At 45.9% G+C, this 17,607-nt stretch overlaps 1 protein-coding gene across 3 annotated transcripts in view; it reads right to left on the bottom strand.

Annotated features, from left to right (window-relative positions):
- The window catches only part of LOC119450320 (glycoprotein 3-alpha-L-fucosyltransferase A), a 243,594-nt gene extending 226,638 nt beyond the window's left edge, over positions 1-16,956 (bottom strand). For all 3 annotated transcript variants that reach the window (XR_007466401.1, XR_007466402.1, XM_037713748.2), the window contains exon 1: positions 16,200-16,956. Coding sequence is in view for 1 of the 3 variants with exons in the window: in XM_037713748.2 (XP_037569676.1) it covers positions 16,200-16,286 (87 nt within the window). In the remaining 2 variants the exon portion in view is untranslated. The remainder of the gene's footprint in view (positions 1-16,199) is intronic.
- Between the last annotated feature and the right edge of the window lie 651 nt (positions 16,957-17,607).

Raw genomic sequence — 17,607 nt, forward strand, 5'->3', positions numbered from 1 at the left:
GGACCCTAATATATCATTCTATGAATAGCCCTCGATACCAGGTCCCCACTATCATGTTCTGCAAGTGGTCTCACATCCTCTCGACTTAGGATATAGCACAAAGACAGTCTTTCACTGCCAAAAAATGGAAGTGGCAGAGAACACGTGTGGTATTCATCAAGGGAACAAGTTGACTGTATCGTGTGTGTCTGTGCCTTTCTCAGTCTTCGTCTGTTGGCTATTTGTTCCCACGATGACAGTTTTGATAGTTTAGTCACAACCGCAAAGAAAGAAAATGCACGACCCTGACTACCGTTACAAGAGAAAAAGAAGGTGCGTGAAAAAAAGTGAAAAAAAAAAACTCAATGCAGCGCTTATTACTTTATGCGGAGCACACGACAGGAAAGAGCCACGCTTAAGCCACGGTGAAAATACGCGTCATGCGGTTACCGCTCTGCGGGCTCAACGGTGAACAAAAACGGGATTTCAGCTGGGGATTTCAGGATCTCTACATAGAGAGGCAAATGAAAGTATTGTGTGCTCTGTTTTGGGTTCGTCGTGCTCACCCATGCGGTCTCTGAGCCGAGCGGCCTACATCTAATTTGGACGCGTGTTCACTTGCTTTCACGTAATAGCGGGCTCATTTGCGAGTCTTTCATCGCTGCCGCTTACACTAAGCGAATGGCGGTACTATATTCAAAAGAAAAAAAAAGAAGAAGAAGATAGGTGACGCCATATTTTATTTCTCGGCATTTGATAGGGGGATAAAAAGCTCACATAGATTTTCTAGATAAGTTGATGAAAGCCACTGGGCCTTTTTTTTAATGAATTATTCCCAAGCAGCCTGCCGAATTGCAACGTCGTTAGTAATGCAAGAGGAAAGTGCGCGCAGACACTTCCGAAAATAGTGCGAGATTATAATAGGGCAATAAATAAACAAACTTGCACGGAAATCGCGGAGCGTATAGGAAAAGCCAGGTAATGAACTTGGAGGCAGGCTACCGTGTGCGCCACCTCTGCAGAAGCACTCTCGCTCTGAGTTTATCGTTGTTTTCTCTTCGGCATTTCAGCTTCCTCGAGTGCGGTTGCTCCGGCTTCACTCAGCGGAGCGAAACGCGACTCTTCTAAAGGGTCTTGCGAATGGCGGAAAACTACCCGAGCAAAGGTGGAGGGCGTCACTTAGCGTATACGGCGGACGTTGTAAACGAACAGGCCAACGGTAGCGTAATTTCTGGGTTTTTTTTTTTTTCTTTTTACTTGGCTTTGTATTTCTACCCGTCGGGCTATGAAAACATCCGGCTCCCATTCGTGCTGCTGCATTTCGCGGCTCTCTCCCCCACGTACATCCTTTCCCTCCTCGCCACCTTTTCATTCAAGGACTACCGCAAGATGCGCACGAACATATAATCTCTGGTTTCTTTCTCCCCTTTTTTTCCTCCTCAACGCGCGGTTACCAAGCGCGTGTAATGCGTCGCTTCGGAAGCACCGGCACGACCGCGGGGGACGAAAGATGGACACAACAGAAAGTGACCTCAGCGCGGTCTACGACTCCGAAAAGAAAAAAGAAAAAGCGAAGTCCAGGCTATACGATGTGAGATATCGTGCTTTGGAAGTGATCCGAAACGGTTTCAAACGGTCACATTCAAGTGGGTCACAGTGCTGTATCCGTTCACTTCGTTTCATTGAGCCAGACGTTATTGAATGAAATGGGGCTGGAGCCATCCGTGTTGCAAGTTTCGAACGGCGGGTCAGTCTTGGGTGTTAACGAAATACCGATAATTCAATCACGCAGCCTTTTCATCTTTTTTACAGCGTAAGCCGTTATGGGCTCATTCCAATAGCGGTTTCTGGTCGCAATGATGCCGCCGCCGCCGCCCCAGCCGCTATCGCGGGAAATGCGAAAAAAAGTACCCGCTCTCCGCCGGGATCGAACCCAGGCCCACGGCGTGGAGTCAGATACTTTACCACTGAGCCACGCAAGCTTTTTTTTTTCTTTATTACCTTCTTCGCAACAATACATACACCCGTAGAAATACAAAGCAGGTCACTTGGCGCTACACAATATTATTACATAATTTGGCTAGACTGTACTAATTTGAAAGGCCTTCAAGAGGCCACCACAGACACCAAGGCGTCAAGCTCCTGAAACCACTCTGGCGGTTCAATCATGTGCTTTAGGGCATCCCGCGTGTACGTGAGACTTTCAATTAGGTACTGTCTTGCCGACCTAGCATCTACGTGGGCATTCCTGACATCCATGCGCGTTTTCCACACACTGTTAATTCATACACAAAAGCATTATCATGTCAGCCGGCACTCCCTCTGCGTCTGCGCATGGCAAGAAACGAATACCGAAAGGGCTTATCGGCAGTTCTTTTTTCAGAGTTCGTTTGAGAACGTCCCACAAGAAAACGGAGTCATGGCAATCCAGGAAGATGTGCTCGATAGTTTCAGATTTGTTACATATGATGCAGTTAACAGACCACGGAACAAATAAGCCTTTACTTTGTAGCCATGGCTTCACAGGGAGGGTGCCAGAATGCAATTGAAAAAAATGTTTTCGCTGAAGGTCTAACAGGCATATTTTTCACGCGTTTCAAAACATTCCTTTCAGGTCCTAAGTTGTATATGGTGCGATATACAGGAAGAGGTAAGAAAACACCTACAAGATCCCGATAGAGTTTCTTTCGCGTCACAGAAGACAAAAATTCATTCGACAAATGTGCTTTCAGTAATGAAAATGACACTAACAACTTCCTTCAGAAAACCAATTGGCGTTGGTGTTCGTTCATTTCTTGATGAGACAACCCACTCAGGCAAGGAAGAACTTACTTAATCTCACTTGAATAACAGTACGCAGAAGTATATCACTTTGATCCCGTAAGAAAAAGAACCTACTTACGATCTGTTTCAAAAACAAATGTGTTAGCCCCAGTCCCCCATTCTTCAACGAATGAAACAAGTTACATCGGCTAGTTCTTTCCCAAGTAGATCCCCATATAAATACTGCAAACACTCCATGAAATTTCTGCACCGAAACTCTTGCCATGCATAACACTTGTAGTACATAATACACTTTTGTAACTAAAAACAAATTGCACACACTAGCTCTTGAAAACATCGAAAAATTATGCCCACCCCATTTTTCTGTCTGGTATTTAACACTTTTTATTTCTTCGCTCCAATACTCTGCACTGTCACGATAATGTTGCAATGGCACCCCAAGGTATTTTGCAGGGATAACGCTCCAATTTATGTTGCAAAAATAGCCGGGTGTCTGTGGCCAGCTGCCGTGCCATAAGACTAGGCACTTAGTCCAGCTGACAGCACTTCCAGTTGCAGCACAAAAAGAAACAACCTCTTTCAAAGTTTTATCCACACTCTCTGTATCTATGCAAAAAATTGCCACATCATCCGCATAAGCCAGAACTCTAGTCTCAATTCCTGAATAGATAAATCCACGAATATATTGGCTTCTAATTATTTTCAAACAAAGTGGCTCTAAATACAAGGCAAACAGAAGAGGCGACAAGCAGCATCCCTGTTTTACTGATGACTTCACTTTTATACTGGCGCTTAATTTTCTATTAATTATTAATTTTGCAGTGCAATCTTTGTACACCATTCTCACTCCGTCTGATATCACTGAACTGGCTTTAACATGTTCCAAAAGCAAGAAAAATGATATCATGGACGACTCTATCAAAAGCCTTTTCAAGATCAATTTGTATCATGGCCACTCGGCCCTCCTTTTCGTCACAACATTCCAGTATGGCCCTTGCAGTATGTATATTAGAAAATATTGATCTCCCTTTGATACCGCAGGTTTGATGGGGGCCCACAAGTTCTTTTATCACAGTTTGCAATCATCTCACTAGTACTTTAGTGTGAACATTATAGTACGTATTTGTCAAGCTTATTGGTCTATAGGACTTCAACCGCCAAAAGCCTCGCTGGGTCTTTCGCTTTAGGAATTAAAATAACGTGCGATGTCCGAAAAGAAGGAGGCGCTTCCTTGCTCTCATACATCTCACTTATCACCCGGTGTAATGCTACAGCTATTTCACTTTTAAAGCTCTTATAGAAAAGCCCATCCGAGTCGATCAGGCCCTGGCGACTTGCCGGGATGGAGAACGTCAATCGCATCCTCAACTTCCGAAAGGCTTATTGGTCTCTCGAGCGCTTCACAGACTTCATCTGATACTGTTGGAATTAAGGGCAAGAATTAAGTCTTAAAACGTTCGATATCACAGGTCTTTTTCCCCAACAGACTTTCATAATAAGACTGAAATGCGTGCTCTATCATTCCAACATCATTAGTGACTTCCCCCTTGATATCTTATTTCCCTTATTTCTTTGGAAGCCGCGTGTTTCTCATCGCTCATGGCTCGCTTGGTTGGCGTCTCTCTCATCCATAAATGCTCTGTCCGTGCCCTTAATACCGCACCCTTGTACTTTTCTTCATCCATACCATAACTTCAAGCTCAGACTTAACTTGTTTGATTTCTTTCGTAAATAATCCAGGGAATAGCTTTCTGCGCAGTGCATGTATTTTAACCTGAGGTGCAATTCCTTCTCACGTTCTTTTTCTTTATGCTGGACTACACATGCTCTCTCAATTGCGGTAAATTTAACGTCTGTCTTGAAGAGTTCTCATTCTGCAATGAAAAACGCTGACGTAGTGGTGCTGAGCAAATTTTCGAGCTTATCTTGAACTGCTTTTCTAACAACTTCGTCTTGCAAAAGCTTATCATTTAGCTTCCATAAATCCCAGTTGAATGTTGATGCCCTTTGTTTCTTTCCTATCGTTGACATAACCAGGCAATGATCGCTAAAGCTAACATGTATCACTTGATAATTTGAGAATAAAGGTACAAAGGTTAATGGAGCATAAATTTCGTCTAACCTGCTATGACATTCACCTTGGAGTGCGTATACACGGCATGATTTTCACTTGACAGCACATAACCAATGTCTTCAAGGTCTTGTTCCCTTACAATCGAACTTAAAAGCAAGGCACTTTTATCGTGAACGCTGGGAAACTTATATGTATCTTCTGGAAAGCAAACAGTTAAAATCACCCAGTAAAATGACATGCCTTTCACAATTTATGTCCTGCTGAACTTAACCAAAAAAGACTTCCTGCTCCCGTGCTACGTTAGGAGCATACACGCATATGGCCCTTCAAGGCATCTCTGCCAAAGTAAAATCACAGAGGACCAATCTACCATCCTCGGATGACGTGACCGCTTCTACCACAGCAATGCTGCCACGCAAGAAAATAAGACAGCCCCCAGACCTCCCCGCCGCACACCTCCCTGAGCGACGCAAGCGCTTGCTATCAGGCAGAAGAAACATTCCATTTATACGCGCCCTGTGCCTCTGCGCCGGCGCGCCTAGGCAGGCGCGCAGGCGCAGACGACCCGAGCCTCCGACAGTATGGTGGCGCCATCTAGTTAACGTGCATGCAACCGCCGCGTGCGACGAGATGCGATTCAGACGCGATGCGATTCAGACGAGGCGCGCAATCAACGCTATCCCGATGTTAGATGTGCGCCACGTATTCTGGGTACCTCTTCGGTACACGTTATGGCGTCTCATCGCAAGGTACGAACCGCTGCTGAAGAAGCGAATCGTAGAGCTACGTGCGCGGCTACAACCAGGTTTCATCGGGCTCAGCAGACTGCTGTGCATTGCAAGCCGCAGCTCGCCGTCGACGCAAGGCGGACAGTTCAGATCGTTCTCGAGTCGAAGACACTTTGCCGCGAAGACCTTTTTGTGCGTGGTGCCAAAATTGGAGCTACTCTTGCGCCGCTCAACCAGCTTACACTGTGACTTTGCTGCGTGTGCCGCGCAGGCCTGTGACTTTTTTTTATTATTTCGCTCAGATGTTTCCTGTAATATACTACCCTCCAAAATACCAACATGCAGACACTGCAAGCATTGTTAACCACTTAAATGCAGCGAGGAGCGGTGCATGCCGGGAATTGAACCGGCGCTCCAAGGCAAGGTCGGGGAACCATTGCCGCAGGGCGGGCGATCTTGTTCTCCATAGCCACCGCCCAGTGTCATTGAGAAAGGCCTAGTGCATTTAATATATATGTGCGTGGGAGATTCGTCACCCCGGAGTTGCATGCATTGGGTCCGGTCAGGGCCACTGCGGCTAGTGTTTCTGGGTTCCCGCGCGGATCAGTGTCAACGTGCGACTGCCGCCTCATACGCGCTGAAGCCGCTCCGTCTTTCGTCTTTCCAGCCACGTCGTGTAGTGGTGAAGATGTGCGATATTTAACGCTACCGTTTCGCACTACCAGGCACGTACACCAATGTATACCTACATTTTTTTTTCGGAACGAGACGCTCCCCATCGCTTTGATGATGCGGCCACCAGTTGCTACTCTCGTGCTCTCACATACAGCTCACATAGAAGCACAGTTTCTGCACACAACTATAGTTGCGATTGTGAAATCAAACAGCCCTATATATTTCGGTTTCGTTGGCGTCTACACGTCTCTCGTTTTTCTTTCCGTAAGCTTTCTTTTTGTATCTCCTCATCCCCTTCCCCCCGTGCTGGATATCCAACCTTAACTGTACCTCGGGATAACATATGTGCCTTTATATATACCGGGTGTTTCAGCGAACACTTTCAAAAATTTTTTTAAATGTTGTCCGCGGCAGAGATCACAATTCTAGTTCATGAGCTCGTCTACTCGAAGAGGCGAATATTACTTGCACAAAAAATTCAAATGCATAATCGAGAAATTTAAAAAAATCACTAATTGAGATATTAACTAATTACCTTATGGCCCATATTGCAATTTACAAATTCTAGCCGTGGAGTTCGCAAGGCATATGAAAAGAATTGTGTGGATGACACCACTTTCGAAATATTCATCACCGAACTTTGCGGAGAAATGCATTGGCGTTCCACTTACTTTTTGTAACAAAACGCGGTGTTACGCACTGAAGCACAAAAGTCACTGGAACGCGCCACTGCATCTCTCCGCAAAGTTCGGGAATTAATATCTCGAAAGTGGTGGCATCCTGGGAATTCATTGCCGCGATATATATATCAGCGTCGCGTGCGAATTCTTGAAAACCTTCCTGGACAAATAAAAAATAAAGAGAGAAAGAAAAAGAAGGGGCTTCTCGCGGTTTCTACATGCAACAGCGTAGTCCAATTCCTTTGCACTTTATATGAACAGCTAACGAAAAAACAAACACGAATGTTTCGACAAACCTCTACTTTTGCATATATGTGTGATCATGTCGCTAGGACTTATCAGCGCGCACACGTTATTAAGCGTCTCACTATCCTCCAAACGTCCGCCCAAGCACTCTGCGCGCTTTTAAAAAATAGATAAACCGCCTCCGCGTGGCTCATGCAACAAAAAACTGTAACGGCTTCGAAGATAGGCAACGTTTACAAGAGCACCGAAGGCTAATATATTTAAAATTTATGCCGGCGAGATTAGCTTACGCCAGGCACATTAATATTCGTGGATCGCTCAAGTGGTGGCACCACGGGAGAACGTCATCTTTAGAAGCTTAAGCTCCAGCTATAACGTAATCACCCTAAGTAGCTTACAGCGCGCGCAAATTTTAACGAGGCGGCGGCGGCTTATACATCGACAATGCTGCAGGAATTGCCTATACACAGGAAAAAGAAAATCGTCTTTTAATACCAGAGCCAGCGAAGCCTTAGCATGAAGTAGTATTCAAGACACGAAGTGTGCGCAGTCGATACTGTGAGTCGGAGACGACGGTCTCCAGCCTTTACAAGACAGGGGGAGCTAGACAAAAAAATTCTTGCTCAGATCTGTTATACGAGTGCATGGCATCATAAATTGCACAATAAACGCCCATTATCCTTCTAATTAACTAAATTTAACTTAATTTGTAATTTTACCTTGATGGTGCTCAATGAGGCAAAAATGAAGACTCTCAATGAAGTCCCCTTGATTCTATATAAGGCACGTAATGGCTCACTGGCATCGTCGTTCAAAGCACCGCCAAGTTCTTGATTCCGTGTTTCCTTGCCGTTACTGAAGCGGCTTTCTTTAAAAAGTGGCATGCTTTTCTGGATACGAGATGTATCCATCTTTTGAGCGACAGGGAGATGGCAGAGGTGCGGTGGTAACCAAACACGGTTCCACATGGCGCATCGAGTTCCTCGAAGCTCGGATAGAACTGAAAATTTTGTATCGTATCGAAATTTTGTTGTGCGTCGCACTGTCAGTACAGTGTATACTCCCTCGGATGGAAGAGGAAAGAATTCCTGAAACTACCCTTTTATGTACTCGTCAACAGTACAGACGAACAAGGGAAGTTTCACGCCTGGAGCCAACGTTTCGGCAAGGGGGCTTGCCAGGGTGACAACTTTCCTTGTTAACACATTGGGTCCAGGCGTAAGGCTTCCCTTGTTCGTCCAATGTTGAACACTTCAAGTCTCAATCTTCGCGTGACCCCTCGTCTTAGTTATGACAGCGAAGCTGTTTAAGCCAGCCGTAATTTGTGGTTCGTGGTGCGTATCAAGAAACTACCAAGAAATAAAATGAAATAAACTTTCTTGCCGAGGCAGGATTCAAACCCGCGTACCCCCGGTCCCAATGCAAGTATCGTAACCACTAGGCTATACAGCCACGCTTGCAGAACATGCACTTATGCGAACCATATGATTGCGTTCGAGCGTCGCCGTCTTCGTCCACAGCTGACGCGTTCGTACGCTCGTGCTCTGCGAGGTTAAGAGGTTTCGCGCTATGAGAGCGAGAGAGAGACGCATTCACGGAGCGGGTCTCCTGGAACGCGGTGTCGGCATTGGAACGCGATGTCGGTGTTCGGTGTTGCAAGCTGCGCCAAGGTAGATATACCTTGTAGCGAAGCTTCCATAGAAGCCCATACGTTCAAAACATGGTGGTTCATCGGCTGTTCAAGGGGCTTAGCGCCATCTTTGTGAGGAGGAAACACTTCCGGTGGAAGAAAAAATTATGTAACGTCATATTCGTTAAAAACAGAAGTGACGTCATTTTGTTCTCAAAGGCGCGAAATTTCTTTTCTGAGGCCTGCCATTACAGTTGTATATTCAAATGCACCGCTATACGAGTTGATGGGCGTTCCGAGCTTTCAGTGCGGAAAGTGATGCAGGAAAAGGTCAGCCGTACGGGTGACGAAATCGCATCCCTGCGCAGAACATACTTTCTTTGGAGGCCGACGAACGCTTTGGGCGTAGAGTGCTCGTCCTTTCGTTGGACGCCAAGCCCGTCAACCAGCGCTGTCACACGAAAACAACTAAATTAAACAATTATCTGGCGGTCGCAACTTAACTTCTTTTGAATGAACCGGTTAAGAAACAATGAAACTACCAGCGTTACCAAATTTAGACAAACGTCGGCAAGCAAAACAACACCACATGTGAGGCCGGGGGCGTAATGTAACAGGTGAACTTTACGAGCGCGCCTTTCGGCACACTTCAAGAGCTGCATTGCTTTATAAGTCGATGGGCGCTGTTGCGGTTGGCGCTGAAAAAAGGTATTTATTGATAATGATCAAGTAAAACAGAATTGTCTCTTCTTTTCTCGCCATGCTTATATAAATTGATTATGAACTTTATTTTCGTTGAATGAATCTAACTGTGTCTCTCTCTATTCATAAAACACTTTTTTTTCTTTCCCACTGTTTGTTCCCTCCAAACATAGTCGCGCTTCAATCGCTGTTCCCATAACCATCCTTGCTCATGTCAATGACAATTCGTTCTGAACCACTTTTCGCCCAAAGGTTCGCGACCTATGTGAATCGACCTTGGCTGCACTATGAAACTCGCAGTGACGGCCGTAAGTCCGAGACGCGCGAAAAGAAATTATCATCATCATGAGTAATAAGATGAAAAGTTTGCGCGCACTTCCGGAAAATGCTGGTCTGCGATCGCCCAGCTTCGCTGTTTGAAGCGTTGCGCGACCGAGTGCAAGGTTAAACGTTTTTTTTTTTTAATCTTCTTTTGTTAAAGGCAAACTTTGCGCATTCGCAAAGTACGAAGAACCATATCGTAACGCTCGAGCAGCGTTTTCTTTAGCTTCAACCCACTGCAATGAAAGTTGCGAGCCAGAGAATCCCGCAATAGTCTTTTTGTAGCAGTCAGCGGGAGATGCAACTCTCTGGGAGGGCATCCAATTAAATGGGAACGCTCTCCCACTGGTGGAAGCGGGAGTGCGAAATTAAAAGGAACGCGCCATATATGTATAGCTCCTGACAAAGCACACAGAAACGCGAACCAAGGCACATCCATTCAAGTTTTGTTTCGAGTTATCTTGTTCATTACGAAAGGTTGAGCGAACAGCGCGAGCCGACACGGACACAGGAGAGGAGGCACAGAAACGATGCGGACGAAAGAAGCCATTTAACAACAGATGTCTGCGCTATGTTTGTCTACTTCCCAGAGTCCGCGCTCGCGCGCACACTTCGTTTGTCACAAGCTCCATTGTTTATTCCGAACGGGTGCGAAACTCGTACGCGTCAGTGCAGGACGCCGAGAGCTTTGGAAGACGCATCACTTGGATGGAAGACTTCCACTCGAAGGACAAAGAATGCTGCAAACTCCCATTCGCAGGATGATGGTGATGATGTGATAATAATAAAAATGTTTTTATTACAGGACGGCTCGAATGCCTATTATGCGGAATAGGAAGGCGAGGGGGGAGGCGTATTCAGAGTCATCCTAGGAACTGCGGGAATAAACTGTTTCATCGCCATTCAAATACATACTTCCGAGATAAAGAGTAATGGAAGATGAAAGGCAGAGCCGATAACCAGAATAACTGTCAGACTGGCTACTCCGCACGGGGGAAATCAAGAAGGGTAGAAAGTATGAGGAAAAGGAAAATCTCTTCGGGAGGTTATCTTCGTTGATGCCACTTTATGTTTACTATAACCAGTGTCACCATTAACTTGGGATGCCATTTAAGGCTACTAGAATTCTTCGGAAACTTACCCTAGTTTGCGGTATATCTATGTATATTTGTATCTGTGTATCTATATATGACCGCGCTTAACTTCTCTTCCACCAACTTGGATCACTAGGTAGTTCATGGTCAAATGGGTAGAGCATAGAGCTGCTTTCGCGCGTTTTTTTTTTTTTTTTTTTTTTTTTTTTTTTTTTTTTTTTTTTTGTGAAGCTTCCTATGAACAAGTGCATTTTGAAGGATACCTACGCACTTTGTTAACGATCATTCACCCTTAGAGTCAGCACAAACAGCAGCAAACTTGGAATATACTAGACAACAGTGACTTTTTCAGGGACTTTGCTGTTCACGATTTCGCCTGCTTAAGGAACTGGTCTGTATAACTTGCTCCAAGCAAGCATCCTCCCTGGCGTCCTTTCACTATCAGAAGTCTGCCGATGGCGTGTTCGAAGACCAGTGGGTGAAAGTTTTGCAAAAACAGAACTTATATTTCGTAAAAGGTGACATAAAATTCGTAAAATCGTAAAAGGAGCCCAAATTTGTAAATGTTACGAAAAATTCGGGAGGGTTGGCAGGTGTGCGTGCTAGACCTCTGGCCATATCGATGAGTAAACGCCAGATAGTTCTTGTACTGCCTCTGCAGTACGTTGGAGCACATTCACCCAAAACAGAACACGTACGCTTCAGTACGGAGACAAGTCAGTTACTCCCGCGAAAGTTTTTGCCATCACTTCTCCTGATCTAAGACTGTAGCAGAACAAGAGAATGCGGTAAACACACTCGAGGGGATAGATCTGCTTTATTAAAACAAAGCCCAGTACCAGCCGTTGACATATTTATCGTACGCAGCGATATAAAAAGCAAATAAGCTAAAAAAATAACATAACACGACGTTAACATGAACTAACAATTACAAAAGTGCATTACATACCAATTAAAAGCACAATAAGGTCTCTTGCTGTGCTCCCAATGCATTTGCACGGTAAAACGATATGACTGCACTCCCTAAATTTACTGCGTTCCTTCGTCGTTACCGGCAGAGGCGACATCGTGCCCCCTTGGCATCCTGATATTTTTTTATATATATAATTGGCCCTTAAGGCACGTTCCGTTGCCCGAAAAGAGAGACAAAAGGATATGAAAACGAAAGGCGGGCGCATCGCCTGCCTCATCCTCACTTAAGAAGATTACGGGGGCGCGCCGGCTAACAAGACTCTCAACGTGGATAAATATATCCTCCTCGCAAATCGATGGACACGGCGGGGGCCTTGTCTTTGCTTCTTGTTACTGCACGATGTTATCCCTAGGCGACAAACGTGCGGAAGACTCGTTATACGTGCTGCAGACGTCGCTGAACAACTATACTTCATCCCAGTAGCTTCCTTTGGCGCTGCCAGAGCTACAGACGAGGCCTGTAACCAGTAACGTATGCGACTTGCAGACGACAAGACGCGGATGAATACACTGCAGACTGCGCTCGTGTCCCTTACTGGCTAGCCTGTAGCTTCCTCGTGGCCTGTAGCTTCCTAGATTAGTATGAGTAGCTGCGGCTTCAGAATTATCGAGCTTCAAAGTAAGCGAGTGATTAATTACACCTAATAAGAAATCGCAAAGATTTCTGAGGGTTAAATCGCCTGAGGGTCACTTCTTCGGCGAACTATTCTCTGTGGTGGAAGTAGCGGAAGAGGGGAAAAAGCTCTGAGCATGATGGGTGACAACGAGGACAGAGGGAAGAGTTGGCACGGAGCTCATGATTAATGGGTCTACTCAACGGTTGGATTCCGAGTCCGTCTTCATATAAGCAATCAAGTAAGACATGCATTGTCTGAATAAAACTACATTTAACAGTTATGTCGAAGGCCCAGAATATTCTCTGACAGTGGCTGGTTCCTGAGACGAGCAAGTGCTGCTGCTAACGTTCTTCGATCGAAGACGCACCGTTTAAGGTATATAGCACAACTCATAATCTGGCGACTATGGGCGCAAAGAAAGAAGTGCGCATAAGCCAACGTGTAAACGCCATTGTCTAAGCCTTCACGACAACGACGGCATGCACGAACTGCCTGAGTGTCTGGAAACTCCCAGTCCACATTAAACTGCTCACAACTTTGTGTCAATTTCAGTACTAATTTTATCTGCAGGACAAGAGAAACAGTCACGACAAACTGATTGTCAGTTTGAAAAGACAGACTGAAAAACACCCGATAGTATGTTATTGATAGGATGGCACTTATACTAGTAAACAGCCAGGTATGGGGCATTTTAAGGTACGCGATATTTCCCATTAATCGCTACTTCAAGTGCAAGTTGAGGATCTCGGTAGGTGAAGCCATTGTGAGTGAAGCCAAACCTGTTTTCTCCGGTGCATTATTGTTGCGCGATCTACCATGGGGATGGATCTACACTATGGGGATGGCGGCTTTTGCCTTAGATATTTACGGGCACATCTTTCTAATTTTTTTCCTTGCGTGATTAGGAATATGACAGAGGAGGCTACGGGTAATATGACGCGTATCAGTGCAAACAGTAACTACAACTTAAGCCAAGTAAAAGTTTGCTCGATTACACATCTCGAAGGCATATATGTGACACGGAAGAGACTTCAGACAAAAGGCTTCACTAACCAGCGCGAAACACTAAGTATAACTTGCTGTGTTATTTTTTTACTTTCGACAGCTACTCTAACGCATTGGAAGCATAATTAAAAAGTCATCTACACAACTAATGTCTCCAATAAAGGTACATACAGTGATGTACTGCGCACATATAAAATTCGCCATTAAGTCATACCGGTAGTGCACGCCTACACGAGGAAAAGCTGCTGACGGGGAATTTTTACCATCAGGGGACATTAACGGGCACCTAAATTAAACTACACCACAGCGTTCTTTTTTATTCTCGCATAGCCACCTCTATCGGAACGTGGCCTGCCAAGGTCAGGAATTAAACTCACGACCTCGTACTCAGCAGCATGAACGCGTCATGCCTCTCAGTAAAATTAAGCGAAGTGAAACTGACATCAACCCAAATGTAGCTCGAACCTCGAAAGGAACTGCAAAGTTGCAGCACATGCTGCCATCTTCCAGCCTCCTCGTCAGCTCAGTGGTAGAGTGACTGTCGCTCTATACCTTCGTGAATATAGTGCTGTGTGGTTCGATCTCGTAGACAAAGAAATACGAACTTTTCTTCAACTGTTAAGCTTTGTGTGACATGAACCCGTTGGGATATCGCAGCTTCGTGCGACATTCTGCTGGAAGTCAAGTTTCCACTTGAATATGCGCGGTGCAGGAACCATCAAAAAATAGTGTCGGTGCATTTGATGATGACAGTTGTTGGCAAAGACGTACAGGAAGGGTTCTGCGAACGCTGCAGCACCTCAGCATCGACGTGGGTGCATTGACGGGGGCCGGATACAGAAAGTGGGACACTGCACAGGGACGACTTTCACGGAGACTGGGAAGGACACGCTGTAATAGGCGGTGTAGTTCCTTTGCTTGTGTTTCTGTATCTCGGCGCCATCTCACCAATTGACCAAAGAAAACCCGGAAGCCGGATGTATAGTAAAGGACCGGCAACAACATCGCGTTCTGACGTTAGATCAGACGTCGTGGATCGATCACTCCCTTCTACAAGAGACGGCGTTCTTTATTTCCTCTTTTTTTCGGTAGTTTTTGGCAACAACGAGCTCTTTTCCCACTCTCGCTAAGCACTGGTCGAGAGGCGAGCAGCGAGTTCCGTTACAACTGCCTTCTATCAAACTGAATTCGTTCGCGCTCTGCGACGTCAGTGGTAACGACGGCAAGCGAGCCATCTATCGTGCGCCATTTTGCGGGCTCCATTTATCTCCAGAGGAAGACCGCTTACTACTAATATGGTCTGACAGCCAAGAAACGGTCTCGTAACAATCCAAATAGCCTTAGCCAGACGTCTGACCTATGTGTCTCAAGGTTTCGACTGCGCTAACGTGAATCATACCCGCCATGATACCCGCGTACGACGTTTCATAAAACGTATGGAAGTGCTTGAAAACATGGCCGTCGACGCTAGTGTGGTTCAAAGACATATAGGGATAACATTTAGTTTGGCTTATATCACCTTACCGAAAAGACGAAGAAAAGTAATATGGTTTGTACAGAAGGCGTATGTATCGCACTTTGGTATCCTTCATTTTGGTCATAAAGGGCATGAAAAGAAATAAATAAATGGATCGAAAAAGGAGGTGGTAGTGATTATATTCCAGCAAATATAGTAATATCTTCCTAACCCTAGCTAAAAGGTGCTCAAGGAAAATGTTCGCCCTCAGCTTTCCTTTTTCAATATGATTGTATTCCAAATTTGGTGTTTTCCTTACTCAAGGGAACAACAACGTGGCTGAATGCACATGCTGCAGAAATAATTATATTCAAGTTGCCGAAATGTTATGAAGGTGACCTTGGGCAGCAGTATGCGGCAGAGCGCCCACATTATGCACGCAACTCGATATTATAGGAGACACTTTCTGGGGTCCAAATCGTAATCCACCAGTTACATGCGCGACACACGTACAGATCACGTTTTAACAAATCACGATACACTTTTTCAACGGTTTGCGCAAGATTTAGAGAGACATGCCAAAAAAAGCAGTGTAAACAGCAGTAGCAAAATGTAGACTAAGATCCTACAACACCGTCAGATTCTGGCAAAAACAGCTATTAATTTTTGTAGTACAAGAGGGTTCCTTGCAATAGCGATAACGACAAATTCCAAGGCACAGCACATACGATGAAAATGCTTTCTTTCCTATACATGGCTAGCAATGGTCCATGAATTAAGGACCATGCGCTGTCATCACTATTAATTCGTTCGGTTCACTTAAAAAAAAGCATATATAGAAAACTTTATCAATGGTCAGCCATTCCTTTTAAGCCTTGATACTATGACAATGACCTTAACATATTAATCAAACAATGATGTAGCTACAGGAACTGTCCTTGTGCTAGATTGAAGATGTCTGCCGAGACGTGTGCAAAGGCGCTGATTGATAATGGCTCAGATAAGTTCGCCTCAATGTAAATTTAGATTTTTCATTGATCCGACGAGACTGAGCTGTCTTGATCCGACGAAACGAAAATGTCGAAAATGTTAGAATTGCATAAATCTCCAAATGAAGTAAGAACAGTCTAACCTGTTTCTTATGTATACATCTGCGTAGTCGAAACGGTCGTTATAAGGATTCTTTCCCACGAAATATAAAGGCCTCAACTATAGCATATCGCGATATGATCCTACCTTGGCCATTCGCCATCCTTCGACGAGGGCCCGGCAGTAGCCGCTCCGGTGACTCCGTTTGGGAAGCTGCCACCCCACAACGTGCATTGTCACCAACACCCGCGATCAATGCCGTACGTGTAGACCACAGGCACCACACACGCACATCACATATACGCATATACACCCGCTGTTCACCGCGCACTGGTCCCCGCGCAGCAATTGCCTGTCTCCCGGCACACAAATAACGAAGCTCCCTGTCCCGGTATCCAAGTACAGAATACTTTGCTCGCCGGATTTCATGCGGACATCACACACGCACACCTTTCTTCTCTTGCAGGAGAGAGAGAGAGTTGCGACTAGAATTCTGGCACGACGAGAAGAAACCGGCGCGGGTTCCCGCGGTTCTTTTATACCCCGGTGCCCTCCCGCCGAGACCTAACAAGACCTGGTGCGCCAGGAAAAAAAAATAAGAAAGAAATCAGCGAGAGTGGCCCTGGGGACCTCTGCCACCACCACGGACTCGGCGGCGACCCTTGGTCGGTTGCATACTTAACCGAGCGATGGAAAGAAAGTTGGACGCGCCGGGCGAGGAAAGGATTCGCGCCGCCGCTTGCCGATATATATCCTCTCTGCGCCAGAGTCGTCGGGCGGACGCGCTATGCGCCCGTGGGGACGACAACGCTTCGCGCGGACCGGTCTCATCCGGCGACGGCGGTGGCGTGCATGGTCGTTAGACTAAACACGAGGCAACAACGCGAATGATCCCCAGCGAGCGGAACGGTTGTTACGCGAGCCAAGTTCTGTGGGGTTTTTTTGTGTGTGTCTTTGCTTGGGCTTCCCCGTGTGCTGCTTGCATGATCGTGTGCGCGCGTTAGCGCGTTGCGTTCGAACGCCCGTACAGGTCTGCGCGTGTGTCTGTTCGTATACGTGCGTGCCTGATTGCTCGCGTGTGCGCGTGAGCGAGTGAGTGCTCATAGAGGCCAGCTGCGATATACATCCAAGCAGGTGACATGCGCGCCGCTGTGTATAGCGATTAATTGAACGCGCAAATGAGTGGAGAACATGCGCGTGCCGTAGAAACCTGCCTCAATGAGCCGGAAACGTTAATTGAATTTTCTCGGACTCCGCACGCGGCTTCCGAGTGTGTGTGCGCGCGTGTGCGCGTGCCTTATGTCCTAGTCTGTGCGAGAACTAGTGGCAGAGAACGACTGTTTTCTACGATCGGTGGAAACTATTTGCCCATGGCCAACGACGCAACGCACTACACGTTGCACCATATGAGCTGTTAATTTGATACAGCGAGAGGGCAGGCTTTAGCTACACCTTCAGCCACACTTTCTGTTGGAAATATTACAAACCAGGTGTCTCGAAGCATCTTCAAACAAAATTCGTTAGGGTATGCCTACTTATTCCCAGGCCATACGTG

Source organism: Dermacentor silvarum, chromosome 4 (genome assembly GCF_013339745.2).
Source record: "Dermacentor silvarum isolate Dsil-2018 chromosome 4, BIME_Dsil_1.4, whole genome shotgun sequence".
Classification (NCBI taxonomy): Eukaryota; Metazoa; Arthropoda; class Arachnida; order Ixodida; family Ixodidae; genus Dermacentor; species Dermacentor silvarum.